The sequence below is a fragment of the Rhamphochromis longiceps genome, linkage group LG15 (assembly GCF_057381845.1).
Source record: "Rhamphochromis longiceps isolate RC_006_pf linkage group LG15, R_longiceps_female_GT1.1, whole genome shotgun sequence".
NCBI classification, from domain to species: Eukaryota; Metazoa; Chordata; class Actinopteri; order Cichliformes; family Cichlidae; genus Rhamphochromis; species Rhamphochromis longiceps.
This window is the reverse complement of record NC_140571.1, coordinates 19,071,477-19,095,852: the sequence shown is the minus strand read 5'-3', so window position 1 is coordinate 19,095,852 and position 24,376 is coordinate 19,071,477. Positions and strand designations below refer to the sequence as shown.

Below are 24,376 nucleotides of genomic sequence, written 5' to 3'. Positions count from 1 at the left end.
TTTTGTAATCTAATTTGTAACCAACTCTCTGCTATTACATCATCATCTGTCATAAATAAACACACATACTGCTAGTATTTTGCAACGTGATTGGCCTCAGCTGGTGAAAAGCAGAATTACAATTCTTAATTATTGGAAAAATCTAGAATATTGTAAAACGTGTAAAAAGTAAAAATTGTAATTCTGCTTTTCACCAGCTGAGGCCAGTCACGTTGAAAAGTAAATGAAATATGCACGTTTCACTCCCTTATTAAAAAGGGCTCGGTTTGTCCCTCTGCGGTCTCCGTCCTGTATGCCCAGCCTTCAGTTTGAATCTTCGGGCGGTTTTTAGCTACAGCAGCGAAGGGAAACTTTTAGGTAATTCTACTTTTCTTTAAAATAAGTTACAGATATTTGATTTTGTTCAAGTTAACAACATTTTTGATACATTAATTCAAATAACTTACCAAATGATTCGCAGTCACAGTTAAAGGATGCCAGTTGACGATAATTTAAACAGTTGGCGAATTTTGTTTTATATTGTCGATAACCGATATCTAAAAAACTACTCTAAAATAATCATCACTTATTTCGAAGCTAAGTCTTGTATTAATTACTCAGTTTAAAGTAAAATTTTGAATTGAGTCTTGAAGCTTCTCCCTGAACGCTATTGTCAATAGCAGTTGCGCCAGGCCCCGTTTAAAATATGTCTTTTTCTCTAAGTTTTATATAAGCGTAGACAAGGACAATCGTGTATATGGTTAAAAACATAGTAGGCACCTCAGATTTTAGTTCGGCTTATACATACATACATGAAATACCACCTATTAGTGCAGTACATTAAACTCAAATCCACATCATTGTTAATGCCCGTACGTCCACTTCTATCTTGTTGTGAGTTTGTTTTGCCACTTTGCTTTCACGTGTTTACTGAAACTTTACAGAATGGCCACCCCTGCCACCAGCCCCGACCAGGGCGCATTTAGAACCCCTAAAATTGTCCGAGTGAGGAGCACCGGAAGCACCAGCGGAACCCCCATCACCATCCCTGCCTCTCCTTTCATGAAGAAGTTGGGTTGTGGGACTGGAGTCAACGTCTATCTCATGAACAGGTGTTACTGTGCTCTGTGAATTGATGGATCACAATGTATCTTCTATCAAATGTAACCACCCTTTTGAAATTAAATCTGAAATTATTTAGTCAAGCTTGGTACATAACTTTGTTTAGGAAATCCCTAGAGAGAGCAAGGACTTTAACATCTGTGTCAAAACACAGAATCATTAAGCTGATTGTCATGTCTACCCCTCAAAGATCCAAGGAAGTACCTGAATCAGTCTGTTTACAGCTAAATTAACTCAAAGGCTAAACACAAAAAATTCTTCAAATAACCAGATTTCCTGATTTCCAAGTCATTGGAAGTTGGATAGTGTTCAGCCTCCGATTTAAAAAAAAAAAAAAAAAAAAAAAAAAAAAAAAAAGCTTGGCTGTCACTTTGGGTTTCAATGAACTTTTTGTTTGTTTTTAGCCTGTTTTTGCTTTTCATTAACCTGCAAATAAAATAAAAAAAACTGTTTAAAAAATCTTAGCTGAAGATAATGTGACAAGATCCCAACAGACTGTGTGAACAATAGTGTTTTTTGTGCGACAGTGTGGCACACATTATTATGAGAGCTTGTTTAAAATTAAAAATTTAATATAGTTCACAGGTTTGGCATGAAGCATGTGAAGGAAAATTAAATATGATTTTTTTTTTTTTTTTTAATTCCGATGCAACTTTCATCTCTCCTAGTAACTAAAAACTGCTGTGATTTCAGCTCATGTTCTTTATTGTGTACTTTACTTTATTGTACTTTATTGAGCCCCGTGGGGAAATTGCTCTCTGCATTTAACCCATTCACTTAGTGAAGCAGTGGGCAGCCATTGGGCGCCCGGGGAGCAGTGTGTAGGGACGGTACCTTGCTCAGGGGTACCTCAGGGTAGCTGTTAAGGGGAATCGAACCCCCGACCTTCCAATCATGGGGCAACCACTCTACCTACTGAGCTATCCCTGCCTGTCTGCTAATCGTCTGTGGGTGTTAGTAGGGATGCATGCAGGTGGGACATCTAGCCAATCTAGTTGGAGCTGTATATTGCAAACTTAACATGAATGAGCAGTGTGTTTTTAAAGGCCATATTATATTGCCATTACCAGTATCGTGTCTCTTTCAGTATCTCGTGACCAAGTAAACAAATACATCTACAAGATATTTTATCGCATTTGCAATTCCTGTCTGTGTACATAAACATAAAAAAACAAATGCGCTCTGTGTGTTTTTGATGATTAATCGTAGAGTGGGCAACCTAAATGCATCACCCTGGGCTGTGAAGAAGATCAACAGTAAATGTGCAGCCAAACAGGTGACTGTTTACCAGGAGCGCCTCAACGAGGAGGCAAAGGTCCTGAAAGGAATCAATCACCCAAATATCGTTGGTAAGAGCGGGCACTGTTGTGATGGCGATCTGTCTCAGTTAGCAGTGACACACAAAAAAAACAGATTCATTGTTCAGCTCCCTGAGGTCACATTATATGTCCCCTTACATGTGCAAGTCAGTAACTTATATTTTCCATTGACACTGTAAATTTTTGACATTGTTTCTAAGAAAAGATAAGAAAATAACAAAAAACACTGAATCCCACAGTTCAACATCATTTGATTTTTTTATTAATGTTTGTGTTGGTCACTTGGTAAAAATCATGTGCAAAATAGCTTTTTGGTTCTCTTATTTTCAGATCATGCCGTCTGTGATACTGTTATATTTGCTCTTTTAAACCTTGTGCGTCTTTGTGCAAACATCAAGGTTTCCGTGCCTTCACCACTGCCAAAGATGGTTCCAAGTGTCTGGCCATGGAGTACGGAGGAGAGCAGTCCCTCAATGACCTGATAGAGAAGCGGAGGGAGGGCGGCCTGAAAGCTTTTCCTGCCGCTATTATAGAGAAAGTGGCACTGCATGTGGCTCGTGGCCTGCAGGTAAATCGCTTACATGGTCCTCCTTTCTACCTGGCATAATCACCTGTGTCATAACTGGAAATACATACATACATACATACATACATACATATATAGTCACAGGTGGGATTAATTCCCACATCTGACCATGTGTAGCTATTACACATGATCTTTTACGACATGGTACAAATTATTTTATATGTCTGCTTGAGCTGCATGTTTTTAGATACGGATATTTGGTGATTTAAAAATCCAATATTGGCTGATACTTTTTTCTGTTGGAAACACTGCAAACAGTTTTCGCTAACATCTGCGATGTTGAGTTATTTGTGAGCCCTTGCTAAGCAAATATGTCAGTGCAGTTTAAATGTTTTATTTGTTATTGTTTGTGGCATAACAAACATGTTGCCAGCAGAGCAGGTACAGAGTTCCCTCTGGAGGATAAACTATGCAACATAACATGGCTGAAGAGTCTTTCTCCCATCTGTCAAATATTCATCTGTCTGCCAATATATCAACTGACAGTATCTTTTAGGTTGTAATATATTTATTATTTAGGTGAAAACAAATTAAATACATTTTTAAAAATTACACATAACACACACCAAGACATAAAAATTTAAAAATACTAACCACTTAATAGATAAAAAGTGGTGTTTTTATCTGAAACGTATTGGTCACCTTTATTTTCTTCCAGGATGTGCTGATGCTAAATAATATCCCTGGTTAAAAGTAAAACATTTGTGAGGCAATGGTAAATTTTCATAGTATTTACTGTTTAATAATCCTCCAGCTCACTTTATTCAAAAGTTTCTTTCATTCCTAAATATTTGTCTGTTTAACATCAGCCATGAGCTTCAGGAATACTTTGTCTTTGCAGTATCTACACAATGAGAAGCTGCTGCTGCACGGGGACATGAAATCATGTAACGTGGTCATCAAGGGTGACTTTGAAACAGTGAAAATCTGCGATGTTGGCGTGTCTCTGCAGCTGGATGAAAACATGAAAGGTAAATTCTGTGTTTGTTCACGAGATATAGCTCTGAGTTTTTCCGTCATATTAAAGATTTTTGACCAGTTTTATATATGAGAGTTTGAGATTTGAAATGTTAATCTACTGAAACAAGGTCCCAGCAGCAGCATTATAGTGCATTATAGTTTGTCTGGAAGCATTGTTTCTGGTGTAGTTTTCAGCTTTGCAGAAGTAGTTATGTTGCCAATAAGCTGACAAGCTCAGAATAACACCCACACAGCTCAAGCACATGTGCTGATTTATTTTCTGTTGTTTCTGTTGAGCTTTGGATGGAAACTGTAGTTATAATTACTTTATTATATTTTTTAGGGTTTTATTAAATTAGCTGGAATTAAACAGACTTAACCCTGCCAGCTCTGCTCTAATGTCTCCTCAAATCAACGAGTCGGGTCAAATAATCTGGGGGGGAAATAATAATCACAATATTAAACTTCCTTTATTCTTCCTTGTCTTTGACCTCAGTGAAAAATGTCATGAATTTGGGGAAGGATGTAAAGGAGACTTCATGTAAAGAATTGTGTTTCTGCTCAATAATGTGTTGGCTGATGATGTTGGCATTAAAATAAATCTTCACAGAGAACAACACCAAAGGCCTTCCTACTTTAGCCCATATCTTAGGTGCCTTTTTCTCAATGGTCATGAAAACAGATGTCTGACCTGGTGAAAATTGTCATAAGCAGCATGTAATAAAAGGAATATGGCTTCGTGGTCACAAAAGTGAAAAAATTAGATTTTATTCAGAAATGTTCAGCCAGCTCTTACGTTTCTCTCCTTGCTGAACAGATGAGCCATGTTCATTTTCCCCCCTTACTAAAGCAACTCAGTGAGCTCCTTTTATGACTGCCATGCAGGTCATTTCATTCATAAAGCAGCAAAACTGAGTACTCACCCACAGCGCATTGTTAAATGGTGCAGTTAACTGAAGTGGTACAGAGCGTATGCAGGCACACAAATGGGATTAATCATGGATTAAAGCACAGAGCAGACACATTTGTGTGGTAACCGCTGTTTACAGCAGTTGATTTACTTTGTTTTTCTGCCCGGATAGAAACATAAATTATCCTCATACATCATGTCATCAGTCTGCGGGGGTCTCCAACAATTTGGGTTCAATTTGAACTAATTAGAAACTTCTGGAGCCTCAAAGATGCGCTTTGTTTTTAAAAGTAATGTAATTTTGGGTGACGCCATTGTGGCAACCTGGACAAATTAAATTTGTTTGTTTTGCAGTTAAATTGTTTCTCAGTCCAAAAGGAGTTTCATGAAAAACAACTCTGTGTCTTCAGTGTCTGACCCAAAAGCGGAGTACATCGGCACAGAGCCGTGGAAGCCCAAGGAATGTTTGGATGAAGGAGGAGAGATCACAGACAAGGCAGACATCTACGCCTACGGTCTCACTCTGTGGGAGATGATGACGCTGGCCATGCCTCATCTGGAGATGCTGGAGGATGAGGAGGGTGAAGGTGAGATGTCACTTTGATTTACTCAGACATGTTAACTTTTCTTTCATGTGTCTTCATGACACTTTCACAGTTTTTCAGTTTGCATTATTTGGTTTCCAGTGCCTCTTAAGCTTGCTTGGTTCTAAGTTAGCAGTAGAAAGTAGCAAAATGTTATCCTCCTCAGTGTAAACTAGAGCCTTAGCTCGGTACTAAGAGGATACATTTAAATTTCATTTATTACTTTCTGTGCAGCTACAGTTATGTTTGGCTGACACAAAATCCTAATCCACATCAACTGACACTGATGCTTCCAGTTCTCCTTTATTTCTACAAACAGTGACTAAAATAAGAATGTATCTTCTTTCATTTTTAAATATTCATTCTTAATGTTCATTCCCTGCAAACGTGTAATTGTTCAGTTTGATTGTGCCCACATAGTTACATCTTGACTGTACTTTCTGATAGTAGTTTAAAAGGTTAGACTCTGACCACGAAGCATGTTGCTCCATCAGATTATCATTCCTGAAGTGTGTGTAGAAGAAGCATAACTCCATACAGTGAAGACTAAAAGAAAAACCTAATTGTGGAACAGTATACTGACTGTGTTTATGCGCTTTAGTTTTAGAGGACTCTGTGGAGCTGAGTTTTGATGAGGACGCCTACTATGAGCGGCTGGGGACGCGGCCGGCACTGGACACCGAGGCTCTGGGCAGCTCGTACCGGAGAATGGTGGAGCTCTTCTACCTCTGCACGGAGGAGGACCCCAAGAAAAGACCAACAGCCGCCCAGATCGTCCAGGCTTTAGAGAGCAACGCAAAGAGAAATGTTTAATGAAACTTCATAAATGTCGGGCTAATAGATTTATTTTCTAAAGGGGTTAATGATTATAGAACAGATGGACATAACGAGTCTCCTGATACATACCTATTTTTTCTGCACGGGTTAATAAACAAACTTTCACTGAGCATAAACATAGTTAATGGTTAAAGTGGATTTAAATATGAATATACTACAGACTCACTTGCTCAAATGCCTTTCCAGTTTGTGCTGATCTCTTTATATCGCTATTTGTCTGTTATCTTTCCTATTGTGTTACAGTCGTTTCATATTGTAAATGTTTTTGCTTTCATCCACTGTTTATATGTATTTGTCATTTTAATCTCATTCAACTTGTAACCTGTAAAATGTTCGTTTATAGGTTTTTTTTTTTTTTTAAATATCAATAAATTGGACAATGATCTCAGACCACTTTCCCACATTCATGCACTTTCTCAAGTTAGAAATATTTTTGTTATGCATCAGTGGCAAAAGCCTATCAATAAAACACAGTAGGACTTAAATAATTCTCTTGTTTAACTTTAAAAATCTGATCAGCTACTTATGGCTGAAATTATTTGAGACTAAGCTGAAACTTACAGCTTTTAGCTACGTCATCTTTGCCAGCAGGTAAAGTTCACCTTCCTTGTACAATACTCACTGTACAAGCAACTTAAGGGACATTTAAGAAGAGATTCTTTTGACTGCTGCTTCCAATAGACAAATATAGATTTTAAAATATCTAAAAAAAAAAAAAAACCTCAAAGGATGGTTTATTGTTATGAATACATGGTGCATTTATAAATTGTGCCAGTACTTGCAGTTCTGCTCTTACACTGATGTAGATCTCATGCTCCCTAAAAGCCTGAAGAGAAGACAGCACAGATTCAACAATAAATTCAACATCAATCACAGGTTATTTCCACAAATGACTCGCAAATAGGAAATTTATACTTGGGTCCATCGTAATTGCAATTCACTAGTTTTTGAAACGGAACACGTGGCAGCAAACTCTTGAACTAACTAAATGGATGTGAGGGAACGTTCAAAGGACAAATGTTTCTTTTCCTCCAGAAAGAGGGGAAAAAACCCCAGAAAGCCACAGCATTTTATTCATTCCTGTAGCTTGACACAAACATGAAACAGCAGGGAATGACCACAGATTAAATAATACCATTAACAAGCATGAATGCTGGCAATGGCATCGGGCGCATTCATGCTGATTTGATAAGTCCAAATCAGCTGTAAGAAGTTACTCTTTTTCTGAGTTTTGGGGGAAGAAAAATGTTTTACAGAAAAGCGATTGCTGGTTAGTTTGACTTCACATCAAAAACTGCTGAACTATTTTACTTGAGTTTGTGTCTGGGTTGCTTTGTCTTCATTTCCAGTCCCCAGTTTCAAATGTAAAGAAAAACCTGTCAAGTTTCAGCATCATATGGTTTGGAAAAACCAGACAATGGCAGACAAATGCTACTACAGTTATTTACCAAAAACAGTATTAAAATTGAAATTTGCTTTTAGAAAAGAAAGAAAAGGTAATTTTACATACAGCCTGCCGTGCTCCTTTACAGTTCAAGCTGCACTGGCACTGCTGCACTCTATTTCCTCTATTGCAGATGAACTGTTGGTATGCACACTTTGAGACATTTTGACAAAAAGACCAAGACTCAAAAAACAAACTTAACATGTTTATTAGATGCATTTACAAAGCCTCAAAACAACAAAAGGATCCACCTTTAAACAGGTTGGTTTCTATAAACATCTCCAGAAAATGTCGAGCCCGGAGCACAAAGACATTCTGCTCAGATGAGCATGTAGCAAAGAGGCTTCTAGTTTTCCGTCCTTAATTTGAACATGAAGACAAATACTGCAAACTGAAAGCAAACTGAGAAACATCTTCAGTCAGGATTCAAGCTCCTTATAAAGAAAAAAAAAAAAAAATAGGCACTGCCATTAAACAAAAACATTCAACAGTGAAGAGGCAGTCCTGAATATAAATACTGATTCATGAGCTTTTAAAACCATATTCGGGAACACAACGGGGAGCTTCAGCGTTCTGATTCGACCTCCAAACTCCTCAAACCGCAGTCTGAGCAACTGTGTGATAAAACAAGCCTGATCAACAAAGGCTTAACCCACAGGACCAAAAGGATCAATGCCGGCATCGTGGCTGGTTTTAATGCTGTGGCTGATCACTGTATACAGCCAAGATTTAAATGGAGACAAAACTCAGCCTGGCCTAATCAGCATGGAAAAACCTGAACACTTGTTGCTTTGCATATGAAGAGACAATTTTAAACCAACTGCCATTTCAGAGGAACAGGGACAAATTTTGAATTCCTTCCAAACTCATGCAACAAAGTTGTAAACAAGGAAGGTTGGTGTGTTGCAGTACTTGGTGGCAAACAGTTTGCCGTCAGGTGTCGGATCAGAGAAGGCGATTTCTTCCTTGGTTAGGGGACTGCCGTACATGAACGTACTCCTAAGACAAAAAGGGAAAAGAAACTGAAGCCATCAGCCATTTTAGATCCAGTCAAACACTTTATGTGAGCCTGTTTCCAGTTTTACCACCTGCTGTTGACCATAGTGTTTACCATTCAAATATTATTTAGGGGGTCCACAAGTTCATGTGTGTGAGGAGTTTACTCAGTAACCAGCTGACTGAGACATCATACATTGCAAGAAATATTAAAAAACACTTTGAAAACACATTAGATCTCAATGAGTGGAAAACAAATGTGCCGACACCTATACTGATGTGTTAGGAACGAAAAAGATGCCATATTGATACAGAGGGCTGAATTCAAAGACACCCTAAAGTAATAGTAATAAAATAAGTAATAAAAATGGTTTCGTAGTTCTTGCTTATACTGGGGTCATACTGACAGTCATCACAGCCGTGTTAATATAAACAACTTTTATATGGCTACAATGAAAACAAAATTCTTCATTTCTATGAGGAAACAAGTAAGGAGACCGCGAGATTCATGTTGTGTGCATCATCCTACCTCACTGTGTCCAGCATGCGGGTGGCAATGCCCTGTCGCCTGGCCAGGCTGAAGACCCAGATCCGACTGATTCCACACAGAGCTTGTTCTGGGACAGTGGAGCAACACCAGGCTCTGTGTCTCTCCATGAAGTCGTCCTTTGTCATGTCCTTGTGTCGATCTGGCTGTTCAAGGACTCTGTAAGCCTGAAGAGAATCTATGCATAAGTTACGGCACCTATAAGATCCATGTGGCATCAACTGAAACTTCAAAACGAAACCATCGTTTTGAAGACCAAGAGGATAATTAAAGGCTAATCTCCAAAGCAAATCTGATGTTTAAAAGCTTTACATGTTAGCTGCAGCGTTACTATGTTTCAACAAACTGACTTCCTGAACAAACATTTATATTTTCAGATATGCTAGAGACACTAACACAGCCGTACCTGTCGTATGGGCTCAGCGACGAGACATCCTACCACCAGTCGCTCTGTGTTGATGAACAGGTAGGTTTTAGCCTGAGTTGGTCTGCTCAGAGCCACCTGCTGGAACCCCAGCTCATTGTCCGCTACACGCCGCACATCCTCAGCCTGAAAGCAAACACGCAAAAATGATTAAAAATTAAATGCAACACTTTTAAGTAAACGCTAACTTGTGTACGAGGCTGTCTGTCTACACTTCTGTCTGTTTAAAAGTGAAAGCACTTAACAACAAATAAGCATGGAGAAAAATCAGAAATAAGCAGAAGTGCTTCAGTGTGCTGGCTCAAACCTTTTTGATGGCATACTTGGGATCATCTGGCATGACCAGGAGGATTTTTCCATCCCAGAACTCAGCCACCACCCGTTCCTTCTTCCAGCCCTGAGAAAACACAACAGAGGAAAGGAGCTGCAGTTACAAGCCAACAATTACAACAACAACCTCATCCCACGAAGTAAACTCCTGCCAGCAGCTTTAACAGCTTCCCTGATCCCCCCCCCCCACATGGACTATACTTGGGTGGGCTGCTCAGGTACACTAAAGCCCACCCAACTATGTTTGGCAGCTAATGCTGCATAATTTTTTCAATATGTTTCTAAAGCACTAGTCACACTTTAGTACTTCATAAACTCACGTCTTCTGTCCAGAGAGACTGAATGGTAAATGGCCGGTATTTGTATAGCGCAGGGGTCGGCAACCTGCGGCTCTTTAGTCCTTATAGTGCGGCTCCGTGTGGTTTGGGGAAATAAATTAGAAGTATTTAGCTGAAGTGTATTTTATTTATGTTAGTTCTTTTTTTTAACTTGGAAGATTTTTGTGATATCGAAATATAAAACTAAAATTATATTTTATTATTTTTTCATCGCTCAAAATAAGCGTCACACTCGCGGAAGCCGGTGTACCCGCCGAAACGCCGTGCATTTATCGAGACTTTCAACCCCAGGTAGGCCAGTTATGGATGTTCGGATCCACATTATGTCAGCAGCTGTTCTCCACCGTGAACTATGTTAAAAACAAACACCGCTCACGCCTCACAGACGACAGCTTACAGTCCTGCGTAAAGATGAAAGTGACTTCATACAGCCCCGATTTGCAGACGCTGTGTGCAGAGGTTCAGGAGCAGAAGTCCCATTGTAAACATATCACAGCAGACCCGACGATGTTTGCATGAACATGCTTTACAGCATCTCTTTATTGACCACTTTTCACACACGGTTGCTGTACGCATACAGCCGGCTGTAGCTTTTCAGTTCACAGCCTGACACATACCAACAACAGCATAGATAGCACAGACGTAAAGGCGGCGAGGCGTGATTGCACACATTAACCGGGTAAAATACATATTTAGGCAGAATTTTGCAAATATCTATTTTTCATCTTTTAGCAGCATAGTGCTTTTTTTCCAATTATTTTTTAAAAGCCAGGTCAAGGCTCCAAAAGCCCAAAGGTGATATAAGGGTGGCGGCTCACAACAGTTGTTGTTTGCTACATGGATCATTTTAGTTCAGCTGGGTGTCTTTCCTTTTGTTATGAGTTCAAAATGTGTTAATTAGATAAATAAAATGTAATTTTCTCTGTGGCACTTCATGGATTTCATAAGCAACACACCTTAGTTGTTCACACAAAGCATAAAGGTAAAAAAAAAAAACAATATATACAGTAGGGCTGGGCCATATTATACCGTTCACGGTAATACCGGTATAATGTTAGGCAACGATAGGAAAATGAAATATCGAGATAGAATGGGAGTAAAACGCGCATGCGCAGTGCCTTTGTTTTCATACGCACATGGCCGATTGTTGAGTGAAACAGATGAACCAGAATTGGTTTGTAAAAATGGTGTAACTTCAGTGATGTGGAACTGGTTTGGTGTTTGTCCGTCAGATACACGACAAAGCACATTTTTTTGCAGAACATGCAAGCGGCCGTCGTTATTGTCATATTTGTCTGACTAAGATGCTCTTAAATCTGGGAGTAATCTGGGTCCGAAACTCCGTATTCTTCAGGTCAAACAACACTGCAGCATCACTGAGAGTTAAAAACTGTCTAAATTCTTTCATCTTTAATAAAACGATCAGCATTGCTGCTTTACCAGGTGTAACTATAAAGTTTAACTTCCAGGCATCCATGAAAACAAAAGTTATTACATTTAACGGAGTTAGAAGTTAGCAGGAAGCTAGCGGAAGTTAGCTCGCTAGTTTCGCTAGTTACCTAAGCATGATATAGCATGTTCTGACTGAGAGATTTCTGAAAAAAATCAAACGTACAGCTCTGCTATCACTTCCAACATAAATGAAGACAGGAAACTAAACAGCAGTGATGTTTGTAGGGTTACTGAAGTTGGGCTAGCTGGTATATAATGATGTGCTACGTGATCGCTAGCGACACAGCTATGTTAGCATAACATAAACAGTGAAGCTGGAGGACGAACACTAACACTTTTCCACTTATAAAAGTTAACGTGAAGGTTCTTCATGGTTAGAGACAAATGCAATCGCATGGCAGGATGCTGTAAACGGACCAAACTACAGTCAGGAGAACAACTGAGATAATCCATCCACAATACGAGGTTAGTCATTAATATACTGCAACAACATGGGAATAGAGCAGCTGCCAGAGAATTCAACATTAATGAATCAATGGTACAGAAGTGGAGGAAGCAAGAAGAATGAGTTTAATAAAGTTTGATTTATCTGACTGCTTTGTTTCGCTTAATGTGCCTTATAATCCCGTGCACCTTATGGTCCGAAAAATGCGTACTGCACACTGCAGTTTAATGTTGCAAAGCACCTCTTTTTAACTTCAGTGGATATTATACATGGTTATGCTCAGGATATGTCAGCCCATTTCTACTGGAAATGCCTTTTGGTTAAACTTTCAGCAAGGAATTTGCATTTGCACTGTTACATTTTTATAAAGCTTTAATGTACATAAAAACCAGCTTCTTGTTTAAGTGAAAATAAATGGAAGGTTGTCTTTTTGCGCTAGTAATGTTGTGGAGTTGTATTTTGTCTCGCATCAATTATATCGTCGGTTATATCGTTATCGCAAATTTTCAAATATATATCGTGATAAATATTTTTGGCCATATCGCCCTGCTCTAATATACAGTGTTATCTTCATTTTAAATGTCAAAAAGTATTTGCGGCTCCCGGTGTTTTCTTTTGCGTGGAAACCAGGTCCAAATGGCTCTTTGGGTCTTAAAGGTTGCTGACCCCTGGTATAGCGCTTTACTTAGTCCCTAAGGACCCCAAAGCGCTTTACACTACATTCAGTCATTCACACATTCACACACTGGTGGTGGCAAGCTACATTGTAGCCACAGCTGCCCCCCTGGGGCGCACTGACAGAGGCGAGGCTGCCAGACACTGGCGCCACCAGGCCCTCTGACCACCACCAGTAGGCAACGAGTGAAGTTTCTTGCCCAAGGACACAACGACTGAAGGGAGAGAAGGATGTTTACCACAAATTTGATGGAGTCGAGGAAGCGCTGGTGGAACTGGGTGTGCTGGAAATTGTCCTCTGGGTTGTCTGCGCTGTACACCATCCCACATGAGCTGCAGGTCGTTGCACCAAACTGTTTCTGACCAGCATCCTGATGTGAGAGTAAAAATAAATAAATACAAAAATTCATTCAGTAAAGAAACAAAAGCAATGAAATCAAATAAAATGTATCGCAAAAAAACAAAACCCCAAAGCTCGTGATTTTTGTGGGTTGAATATTTGAACAAGTTTCAATCAAAGATATCTGCATCAGGCTGGGTGAGTATGGGGTGAGGATCATAATAGAAAATAAATAAATATATCAAAGCATACATGCAAACAGATAAATTTAACTTACAATGATGAGCTGGTCATCATCCTGCTTCTCTTTCTTCCTGCGAATGCTTCGCTCTTTAACGGCTGAAGCTGGAGTCTGCAGCGATGCTGTCGGACCAGAAGGGGTGCTGCAGGACACAGGAGGTCGCAGAGCTGCGCTCTTTGACCTGCAGATGTTTCAAAAGAATGCTTCAGGGTTGTTTCAGTTACTGAAATTCAGTAATTGTTCCTCTAAAAACTAAACACACTGCATTTATTGTACAGAAATGCCATCTTTAAATGTTGAACTCTAAACAAACCATCTTACCTTTTAGAGGCAGAACCAAATATGGGATAGACTGCTGCGGGCTCTGGAGGAAAAAAAACGAAAAAACATCAACATTAACAAATGGAAGCACGACTGAGTAAAACTGAACATCTCCAGGATCTATTTATGCCACTCTATGCCTGAGTTGAGGGATCTAATAAAGTATTTGCTCACCTTTGGGAGAGCTGGAGTTAGTGCTGGTGGGGCTTATGTAACTCAGCTCAAAGGCTGGCTCAGAGCCACCTTCTGTTGTAGGAGTATCCTGAAAACACCAATTCAAGTTAACAGAGTCATTAAAAAATTTAAGTGATCATGAGTCAGCTACAAAAACAAAACAAAACAACAACAACATTTTGCCACGGTGAAGGTGCAGGATCATCTCTGGGGCGGAAATAATATCTACTCTGGGATAAGTACCTCTGAGCCACCCTGGGAAATTCCTAGTTGGTTAAACTCAGAAGACAAACCTGACAACCCAGCAGAAACCACATAAACAGTAGCAGAAAAAGGGAAAAAGAGCTAAAACATCAAAGGCAGAAATGTAACCATCACAAGCGGGGTTTTTTTGGCATTATTACCCCATCGATTAAGTCCTGACAGATTTTGCATCACATAGAGAATGAGCAAGGAAGGGATCGGTGTTTGCATAAACAAAAGGGGGAAATCAGAGAAAATTTCTGATTGTTTTACAATTACATTATAAAAACGGCCAGAAACAGATGCCATTCATAACTAAAGAGGAGTTTCATCCTCTTAATTTCGGTAAAGGCATGTTACAGTTTCAGCGTCTGCTGGAGTCTTGACATTTTGAGTGACACTACACAGCAACACACCGGCCCTCAGGCAAGCCTCATAGAAGGATAATAGGAGCGACTACTCGTTTTAGTGTCTGCAAGCAGGTGTAATACTCTCACAGCACTTTTAATGCTCAGTAGTAGTAGAAAAACTATCAAAGTACCATTTACATTATAAACAACAGCCTTTTGGACACCCATGTACCTGACTGGTGGAGGAGGAGGCTGGTGATGTGGAGCTGTGTTGTGTTGGAGATCTCAACAACGTAACCATGAGCTCGTGAGTAATCCCGTGTTTATCCAGCACAATTTTAGAGGAGCTGAGGAAGGAAGACGATTAACAGTTTATCAATGAACATCAGTCTTGGGGCATTGATAAAGTGCAAATATTAGAGATCTGTGTTGGAAATTCAGATTGTTAAATATGCCATGAATTAAAAAATAAATAAATGAATAGTAAGGGAAGTTTCATTTCTAAAACGAAAAATGAAGTCAATGGTACGTTTAATACATCAGTACCTTGATGGCTGTGGAGTTGCAGGCTCTTCATTAACGGAGTCCATCCAGTCTGTTGGATCAAACTTCATTCTCTGTTTTGTGCTTGGTTTGTTCTCATACGTCCTCAGCGGCTTGACGGCAGTCTGCAGGAAACAACCAGGATTAAATATTACCATTAACATGACAATATTTGCCATGGAGGGGAAAAACATAATTAATTTATTTAACATATCAAATGGCAGACACCATTGCATGGAAAAACCTTTAAAATCATCATTAACTTATTATCAGATGTAAAAAAATGAACCCGTTTCCCATCACACTCCAACATCTACAAGATTTCTGTTTCATTTCACTGTACACCAAACTAGGCTGTAAGTACCTCTCTGAAACCTCAACATTCTCCATGACATCAAGCGACATTTTATTAATTGAAATTGTGCGCAAGAGCCTGAAGAACGTTACTCTTTTCTTTAAGAGTCAAGGTAAAAGGTAAAGGTAAAAATTACTCCAGTGTAGTTTGTTTCTGGGATATAGAAACCTTTTCATGATTTTAAGAAAAGAGAATCTCAAGAGATGAGATATTCCAGTAATACGTAAATGTACACAAACCTTTTCAGGTTCTTTCTGCTGTTGGTTTTCTGCCAGAGCACCCTGTGGCTGCTTTGATTCTTTGCCCTTTGTCTGTGGTAGGACGGCTGCAGACGGCCTGGTTGAAGACTTTGGCGCAGTTTTCTTGTACATGGATGTAGGTTTCTTCCCTGTACCGAAGAAAGCAGCTCCAACAAATATCTTCGGCTTAGGCTTCAGGTTGCTGAATGTGATGGTGATTGCTTTCTTGGACTCTGTGGGATTGTTGCTAGGTGCAACGGTAGGAGGATGAGTCTGTTTAGCGACACTGCTGAATTAAATAGGGAGAATTAGAACAACCTTAAAAGACCAACTAAAACAACAGTTGTTTGAAGAAGGCTTCAGAAGTATCAACAGCTATGACAAACCTGCTGCTGGGTTTGGGTTGGGACAGCTTGATCCTCTTTATTGATGTTGAGTAGCTTTTGGTACCCATCTTCCCCCCTTTACTAGATCCTGCTACTTTTCTTGGCTTACTGCCTCCCTTAATGTTCTTTGTTGTCTTCTTTTCTGGCTTTTGGGTCACAGTAGGAGAGGGTGGAGCAGCTGGACAAGGCAGAGAGTCCTTCAGAGCTTTCCTCTCAAGTGGAGTGAGATAGACTGGATTCTTTTTGCCATAGAAGGAGCTCGTGACCAAGGAAGGTTTGAATGGAGATTTTTGGGGTGATCTAGCTGGAGAGCCTTTAAAAATAAATAAATTAAAAATAAAATATCATATAAATAGATAATAGATAAATAAATCCAAATTATTATAAATGTACGAGGAAAAACCATTGTTGTTTGCATTGTTGTTTGAACAATTAAAAATTACAAAAGCATTTCTATTGCAACAAAACATGTTTAGTCCATCCCACCTGCTGGTCTGCGATGAGATTTCTGTGGGGAGGTGTCCAGACGGCCAGCTGGCTTCTTCCTGGTAGGAGACTGCTGGGGCGTTCTTGGAGACCTCCTCTTCACAGGTGACAACTCCCGCCTCACCCCCTTCTTGGCTGGGTGCCTGATGTTTGAGAAACAAAACAGATGAGACAAGCGATGGGTGAATTGGCCAATAACTTGTAACTGGCACGTTTGAGCCCATAAACTTGTCAGGAAAGTGTTTACTGAGGTTACAGAGCAGATGATACTACTGCCTGAAAACAGGCAGCTTTTAGGTTTGAACCTTTTGGTGAAATCAGGTTTTTCTGCATGTAGTTTTCATATTCTCCAGTTTCCTCCCACAATCCAAAGATATGCATGTTCGGCTAACTGGTCATTCTAAACTGGCTGTAAATGCAGGACTATGTGGGGTTGTTATGAATCACCGTTAGCCCTATGGCAACCTGTTGCAAGGTTACCCCCACTTCTCACTCAAGCCTGAGTTGTAAAAGCAATTTTGCCCCATTAGTGTCAGTCTCATTATAGCAGGAACCCAATTCTAAATTTGTCGTAGTATTAAACACGAGCTTCCATAATCTCTCGACTGTAGCACAACTGAGACTATTCTCTTACATCTGAGAGTATAAGTCCAACACAGAGTACATTTCAAGAGTAAATCAGCAAGCCAAACAGCATATACACAGCTTACCTATCAGAGTCCAGGGAGGACTGCTTTCTCTTTCTGGTTGTGGTGGGCATCATCTTCATACAAAGGTAATGAAATAAAATGAAAAAGAAAAGAAAAAGAAAGTTTAAGAATTTCAGCTTTGAAAAAAAGACCATCGATCTGAAAAGTCACTCCTAATACAAAAAAAATAAATAATTTTTTAAAAATTCATAATCAACCTGGATGTAAAAGAAAATAAAGAGATGCTTTAATCTACATTAATTACTCAAAAATGAAGATGAATCAAAAGTAACACTGCATCTTATTTCAAAAAGAACCAAACGAGATCTGTTGCCTAGTAGAACACCAGCTGCAAATCAGCTGTACCATATTATTCATGCAGACATCTTTTTGCAAATCGTAGGATATCTGGGTCACAAATCCGCCGTTGAAAGTAATACTCACTGCAGAAGGGTCACTGACACAAATGCAGCTTCAAGATATATTTCATGTCCATGGCGTTAAATCAGGAGATTTTCTACAAGGGTCTGGTGTGACTGTGGCAGGTAAACAACAGCCCACGACCTATGAGTTTAATGATCAATTAGGATGCTGATTATGAATCTCGATATGAGACAGAGCCTAAAGGTCCCCTTACTGTCATTTCGTCAGTGAGGAAAAACGAATAATCTCGAAAGCAGCTTTAGCTCGACGGTACATGTTAGCTAACGACGCGGTCATTTAAGGGCACCAGACGGAGGCGAAGAGATAATTGGCGGGACTATTGGCTTATGCAAAGGCAGCACGGTCTCCATTACAAAACAACGGGCATTTTTCATATCGATCACGAGTTGTGCACACTTCAACTGGATACGTGCATTTGTTTGTGATTTAAAAGGTGAATAAATTAAGCATTAAACATAAGCTAGCTCTGACTGCCTTGGAAACCTTTATTAGAGTCGCGGTACTTAAAACTAATGTACCCCAATTATGAGATAAAACACAAAAATACAACTCTTCGTTTTCCTTACCAAGTATGTTTCTCTTGAGCTACATAAACCAATAAATGTTTGTATATCTATATATATATATTTGAGTCGCTGGCGGGTCTCCTACCTCTACGGCTCGCGCGCGTTTCTTCTTTGTGTTTTGAACAGCGCGCGCCAGTGTCGGAAAAAAAACCCTACACCGTAACAGGAAACGGAAACAGCTACCACACGGGAAACGTAGTAAAAGCAGAGAGAAACTTCTAGTTCTAGCCTTCAAAATAAAACATCTTCATGTAAAAAAAAAGCCACTCATAAAAATTATGAGATAAAATTCAATTTACTAATGGAAAAAATTCGATGAGGATTATATAAAAACATAAATTAACTCAAAACGAATCAGCATTTACTAATTTTATCTATCGATGTAGACCTTCGGCTTTTGTTTTGAAGGTAAATTTCGCTGTTTCCTTTGCGCTACACGCTACTTTCCCTCAGTTAGGTAACAGCTTCCCAGGTCATTTTGTACACGCGAACGGCAGCAGGTCTTACTGCAGATGAAATTTGTCTTTCTTCACAGTCAGCGGTTTAGAGCCCAAAGTTAAAACACACATTGTTCATCTTTTTAGTGGCGATTTTTAATCCACGTAAAATGGTGTTTTACTTCACAAGCGCCGGTAAGTTGAGCTGCCATTAGCTGTTAGCCTGGTTAGCTTCGCACTCCTTACAGCTGTTTAGTGTCTTTCACGAGTTTCGTGCCAGGTGATTTTGCAGTTTCACTCAGTAACGACCCACTTCCTGTCAAATTTTTAGTGGTGGGCCCTTCCTTCACGATCTACATGGGAAAAGACAAATATGAAAGTAAGAGAGCTGTCCTTTGATCGCGCACTCACGCCCTTCTCTACCTTCCTCCGATGTGTGCTATATCTGTTCATTCCTGTGTTACTTTGTTGCTTAAACACCGGTAATAAATCTCTTATTGAATCTTATCACCTTTTAACTCGAGGCTGTTTCATGCCTACAGATGAGGATCTTATCAAGTATGGATGGCCCGAAGATATCTGGTGAGATTCTTTATCTGAACTCTGAAATAACCTTAATTTTCTGCAGCTGGAATTTTTAAAGAAACTGAGATGAGCAATAAAAGTACGTGGCTCCTAGACTCATAGATAAATGTGTCTTAACACTAAGACACATTGATGATTATGGAATTAACTTTAAGCACCATTTGTAAGAATGTATTGAACGGTCGATGTAAACATTGAGTGAGTTTATAACAGTAGAAACATTAAAGTGCAGTCCGTTAATGTAGGCATGACAAATTCATGTTAGTTTACTTTTGTAATTTAGGGTTGAAATTAGAATAAAATGTTTTCCATGCCAAATATTCACATCCCAGAAAGTTGATTCTGGTCAGGTGGATGCAGCAATTTCAGTCAGTTTAGAGATGGTCCTTTTCACATAAATAGCAGATGAACAAGAACGAGATTTCCATACTGTTGACCCGTAGGATGCTGGTGAAAACAGTACTTCTGCCAAAAACAGAGAAAGAGAGGATGAAGGCCTGATTGGCGGTAGGGAGACAGAATGTAGGAGTTTAGAGAGTAGAGGCTTTAAATGGAGGGACTAGACCGCGAGTGCGAGAGCTTGATGGTTTGGACACGTACAGCAGGGGAAAGTGGAAATACTGAAATGCCAGAAGAGAGGAAGACCACACAGAAGGTTTATGGAGGCAGAGCATGCGATAGAGGCAGATGATCTGCTGTGATGACCCCTGAAGTGAGAGCCAAACGATGAAGGGTTGAATTAAATTTTAAAAAAAAATGCACCAAGAATTATTTGCAATTATTCAGCATTTAAACAAGTGCTTTGGATTTTCTGTATTACCAATTTCCAGTGTTGGGCAAGCTACGTTGAAAAAGTAATTAATTATAGTTACTAGTTACTTCTTCAAGTAACCGAGTTAGTAACTGAGTTACAATATTCTAAAAGTGATTAATTACTTGAAAAGTAACTTTTGCGTTACTTTAAAAAAACGTTTAACCCTCTGGGGTCCAGGGTATAATTGGCCATTTTTAACTACTTTTGATTTTCCCTCCACATTTTCCCTTTACAAACTATTTACTTTGCCTTGTTTGGTATCATTCTTTTCAGCACAATCTCACGTGTCTGAATTTACAGTCATGTTTTCATTTTGACATACTGTATTAACACAATTGATCTAAAATCAGACAAAAAGCATAAAATCAGAGTAGAAAAAGTTATATTTTTACTGTAACAACCACAAACATGTTTAATGAATCATATTTCTTAACTTTAAATGCAAATATAAATTGTCAATTTTAAAATCCTATGCACAAGTTTTGCAAACAACAAAGTTATTTGCATCCATTTACCTTTTACCCCTTTTTTAAATAACCATTTCAAACTATTTACAGAACAATCAGCTGTTCTTCAATAAGATGCCACACAACTGATTTGTGCCACTCCAAAAAAATAATTTCTGTCCACTATAAAGGAGAACATCACGGCCTGATACCTGCAGGTCTGACAGCAGCAAGTGTATCACTCCTGTTTTTTACATGGAGACAGCAATCGCCTCATTGTTCTGACACACAACACAAAACTATCCACAACACTACACATTAACTACACAAGACAACACATTAACTACACACTCTAAACACGCTAAACGTCACAAATCTCTCACATCTCAAAACTCTCTCTCTCTTTTTCTGCTCTCTCACTCTCTCGCCGTCACTCCTAAAACTTCCCCTGTTTTTTGTTGTGGTTTTTGTTACTCTCTGCTTATGCTGATGTCTGCATAAGCAGAGAGTGCTTGCTGCGCTGTCCTTAGACAGTAAACGTGACAAAACTATTCAGGAAAAAACACGCCTATATATTGTTTATCATGACTCTGGTTTTACGTGGCCTATCAACACAGTTTAAAAACTTATATATATCACCTTGTTGCTTCGTCATCTTGAAGTGGTCATGTGATTGGCTTACCACGACTACTTTATTCTTCCTCAGTCAAACAGCAGCACTCATGCGATTGTTTTGCCCCTTAGCTCCAGGTGTTGTGCTAGACAGTGATCGTGATTACCGTCCGCGGGAGCGCGCAGCTGCTTAAAGCTGTAGCGTCCAGATTACTTACAGCTACTTCCGTGCAACTGATATAAGATGCGGTAAGCTGAACACAGCTTCAACCGTCTGTTTGTTGAAAATAGTAACGGACCGCATTTTCTTCTTAGTAACTGTAACGGCGTTGTAACGATAGGAATAGTAATTAGTTAGATTACTCGTTACTGAAAAAGTAACGCCGTTATTCCCATCACTGCTAATGTCTCTCTCTTTAAAACCGATTCGTAGTTAAAAATAGATGACTTTCATTTTTTTTATTAATATTTTTATTTCCATTTAACTATAATTGTAGATTCTTTTTAGAATTATTTGTTCCTTGCCTTTGAAATTAATAATTTTTTTCTTCTGTGTATAATTTGTTACAGTTTTTCTTGTTAAAATTATACTTTATGGCATCCTGTCATTTAAACCTTCTCCTTTTCCCTACATCCAGGTTTCACGTGGACAAACTGTCCTCAGCTCATGTATATCTGAGAATGCCAAAGGTAAGCATAAGCTCGCCCAATGAGAATGACCCTGAAAAACAGACTTTTAAATAAGAGTTCACACTCCTGAGTTTTTTCTCGGAACTGGCAATTTATTAAGGATCTAATTCTCAGAATAACTGTCACTAAATATAACAGTCGGTTCTCTGTTTTTGGTTGTGTCAGCAACACTCCACATACAAATTCTATGGAAAATATTTGACAGTGATGTAACTATTATGTGATTCATTTCTAGGGTCAAACCATTGATGATATCCCACCAGAGGTGCTGATAGACTGCGCACAACTGGTGAAAAACAACAGCATCCAAGGTAAAGAGAAAATACTCAGGCTGGCCTGAGAGATCCTCTTGTACAAGTTTCTGTCTGCTGTTATTTTTACTGGGAGGAATTTTGTGTGCAGATGTGGTTAAACTTGACGTGTTACATGTTTTCAGGCTGTAAGATGAACAACATCAATGTGGTTTACACAGCGTGGGCCAACCTGAAGAAAACAGGAGACATGGATGTTGGACAGATCGGCTTTTATCGACAGAAAGAGGTCAGCAGACCTGGCTTCATGTACGCTGATGGATTATTATGCAGCAATCAGTGTAATACTCTAACATTACATAGTATTTAGGCAATTTTATGTGTTCGCTAAACTGGCTTTGTGTTCACAGGTAAAGATCGTGGCAGTGGAGAAGAAGATCAACGAGATAATAAACCGTCTGGAGAAAACAAAAGTGGAACGGTTCCCTGATCTGGCAGCAGAGAAGGAATCGAGAGATCGGGAGGAGAGGAACGAGAAGAAAGCTCAGCTGCAGGAGCAGAAGAGGAGAGAGAAGGAGGAGCAGAAAAGGAAAAAAGAGCAGGAGGAGCTCAGGTAGAACAGTGTTTTAGAAATGTTTAATTATGGCTGCATGAATATTGCGAAAACGATCGCATTGATAAGTACGATGACATTTCAGTCTGCAGTAGCACTTATATTTCACGGGAGCCTCACAGCAGTTGATATAAGACACACCACTTTAAATCTACTGATTGGTTTTTGTCAAACTAAATTTCAGCTCTATAAGTTGTGTCCATTTACACAATATTAGTATTTTCCCCTTAAGAGTCAAAACTATGCTAACCAAGCCATAGCAGGTGATTCCTAAAGCACACACTTATTTACGCTTAACCTTATCTGTAACAGCAAAAACCCGACCACATGTACATTTTAGATATAAATAGTTATAAAATAAAAATATCTCAAATAAAGTTTGGCCACTATGTGTGACACTCTTGCGTTTTGGTCACTGCAGGAACTACTCGTCACTGATGAGGACTGAAAACATGAAGACTAATGAGGTGAACACCAAGAAGGATTCTATTATTTGATGTCATATATATATATATATATATATATATATATATATATATATATATATGTATGTATGTATGTATGTATGTATGTATGTATATATGTATATATGTATATATATATATGTATATTTGTTGTTTAAGGTGTTTTTTTTAGCGAAGCAGTAGATGATGAACAGTCTGTAACTTGTGCTTTACTGCCTGTACTCTGCAGGACGGCAATGATTCAGATGACTTCATGTGAGAGGAGAAAACGAGGCAGCATCAGACAGACAGCCTGCTGTCCGGCTGCTTTAGCTTCCTGTAACAGACACTGAAAAGATTAAAAACAACTCAGACAAACCTTTTTGGCTTTGGGACACTCGGAGCAGAAAGTGAGACAGCGAGGGATGGAGGCGCCAGGACTCGTGGTTCAGAAACTGCTTTCAGACCAAACCGAGCTGATTGACCTCCTTATCGCAGAGAGGACACGGTGGACGAGGAAGCATGGGGCACCAGGATCAATGAGGGTCATTTTAAGGGGGGAGACATGCTCAGATAGCAGAACATTATCTGATGGAATTTTCACTGCCTGATGATGTTCATGCTCATGATGATAAAACTGTCTGTGTCTGCGTGGGTGCGTTTGTTTCATGTTGTTGCTCCCAGTCACAATATTTTTATTTCCCCGCATGACAGATTTTATTGAATGCAGATCAGTGTATGAATTAAAAATCACGTTTATTATGAAATCTTCTCCTCGTGTATTCAAAATAGGATCAGTCATTTCATTTAGTTTGAGCTCTGATGAAGATACGAAGAAAAAACAATATTAAATTTATGCAGTCTTCATTTACAAAAGTATAACATATTTTTTCTTATTTGCCATCATGACTCCTGATGTTTACAGACCAGTGTAAATATCTTTTAAAGTTAAAATGGAGTTTTTGCACAACAATAGCCAGTAAATCATAACGACATGCTGCTTATTGTAATATAGAGTTATTACCTTCGGAGGCTATGAACCCACAGCCTTTAACACTCAGCCTTAATAACCACAAACACTGATCTCAGGCAAGCTGGATGTCTCATTAAAGGTCACATTTTACGCTACACTGGGAATCTTTTCAAGGTGCTTTTAAGTC

The 24,376-nt window shown here is 39.1% G+C and overlaps 3 protein-coding genes across 6 annotated transcripts; 2 read left to right on the top strand and 1 right to left on the bottom strand.

Annotated features, from left to right (window-relative positions):
- Nucleotides 1-225: 225 nt before the first annotated feature.
- On the top strand, nucleotides 226-6,602 carry pbk (PDZ binding kinase). Its single transcript, XM_085382844.1, has 7 exons — nucleotides 226-357; nucleotides 924-1,091; nucleotides 2,311-2,450; nucleotides 2,819-2,988; nucleotides 3,848-3,977; nucleotides 5,287-5,463; nucleotides 6,062-6,602. Exons 2-7 carry the CDS (start codon nucleotides 925-927, stop codon nucleotides 6,271-6,273), a joined length of 996 nt encoding a protein of 331 aa, XP_085238970.1. The 5' UTR covers nucleotides 226-357; nucleotide 924; the 3' UTR covers nucleotides 6,274-6,602.
- Nucleotides 6,603-7,933: 1,331 nt separating this feature from the next.
- Nucleotides 7,934-18,472, bottom strand: esco2 (establishment of sister chromatid cohesion N-acetyltransferase 2). 4 transcript variants are annotated; one of them, XM_085382529.1, is made up of 15 exons: nucleotides 18,411-18,472; nucleotides 17,337-17,389; nucleotides 16,627-16,769; nucleotides 16,141-16,453; nucleotides 15,755-16,043; nucleotides 15,164-15,285; nucleotides 14,850-14,964; nucleotides 14,025-14,112; nucleotides 13,851-13,893; nucleotides 13,566-13,710; nucleotides 13,188-13,319; nucleotides 10,016-10,105; nucleotides 9,691-9,834; nucleotides 9,267-9,451; nucleotides 7,934-8,740 (listed from the first exon to the last, which is right to left on the bottom strand). In XM_085382529.1, exons 2-15 carry the CDS (start codon nucleotides 17,387-17,389, stop codon nucleotides 8,608-8,610), a joined length of 1,995 nt encoding a protein of 664 aa, XP_085238655.1. In that variant the 5' UTR covers nucleotides 18,411-18,472; the 3' UTR covers nucleotides 7,934-8,607. The 4 variants fall into 4 exon arrangements, with proteins under 4 accessions (XP_085238655.1, XP_085238656.1, XP_085238653.1 ...); XM_085382530.1 differs by having other exon boundaries at nucleotides 18,326-18,439; XM_085382527.1 differs by lacking the exon at nucleotides 18,411-18,472 and having other exon boundaries at nucleotides 17,337-17,395.
- Nucleotides 18,473-18,770: 298 nt separating this feature from the next.
- On the top strand, nucleotides 18,771-23,983 carry ccdc25 (coiled-coil domain containing 25). The gene is made up of 9 exons (XM_085382784.1): nucleotides 18,771-18,957; nucleotides 19,094-19,141; nucleotides 19,305-19,344; nucleotides 21,858-21,909; nucleotides 22,145-22,220; nucleotides 22,346-22,449; nucleotides 22,571-22,773; nucleotides 23,195-23,240; nucleotides 23,467-23,983. Exons 1-9 carry the CDS (start codon nucleotides 18,933-18,935, stop codon nucleotides 23,494-23,496), a joined length of 624 nt encoding a protein of 207 aa, XP_085238910.1. The 5' UTR covers nucleotides 18,771-18,932; the 3' UTR covers nucleotides 23,497-23,983.
- Nucleotides 23,984-24,376: the final 393 nt, after the last annotated feature.

Bases quoted from the DNA above. Each gene is read 5' to 3' on its own strand.
- ccdc25 (XM_085382784.1), top strand. From the start codon at position 18,933: ATGGTGTTTTACTTCACAAGCGCCG. The intron at 19,142-19,304 runs GTAAGAGAGCTG...TCATGCCTACAG, and splicing joins GGGAAAAGACAAATATGAAA to ATGAGGATCTTATCAAGTAT. The intron at 22,774-23,194 runs GTAGAACAGTGT...TGGTCACTGCAG, and splicing joins AAAGAGCAGGAGGAGCTCAG to GAACTACTCGTCACTGATGA.
- pbk (XM_085382844.1), top strand. From the start codon at position 925: ATGGCCACCCCTGCCACCAGCCCCGACCAGGGCGCATTTAGAACCCCT. The intron at 1,092-2,310 runs GTGTTACTGTGC...GATTAATCGTAG, and splicing joins AACGTCTATCTCATGAACAG to AGTGGGCAACCTAAATGCAT. The intron at 3,978-5,286 runs GTAAATTCTGTG...CTGTGTCTTCAG, and splicing joins GCTGGATGAAAACATGAAAG to TGTCTGACCCAAAAGCGGAG.
- esco2 (XM_085382527.1), bottom strand. From the start codon at position 17,395: ATGAAGATGATGCCCACCACAACCAGAAAGAGAAAGCAGTCCTCCCTG. The intron at 16,770-17,336 runs GTAAGCTGTGTA...CTCAAACATCAG, and splicing joins TCCTCCCTGGACTCTGATAG to GCACCCAGCCAAGAAGGGGG. The intron at 9,452-9,690 runs GTACGGCTGTGT...GATTCTCTTCAG, and splicing joins TCGCTGAGCCCATACGACAG to GCTTACAGAGTCCTTGAACA.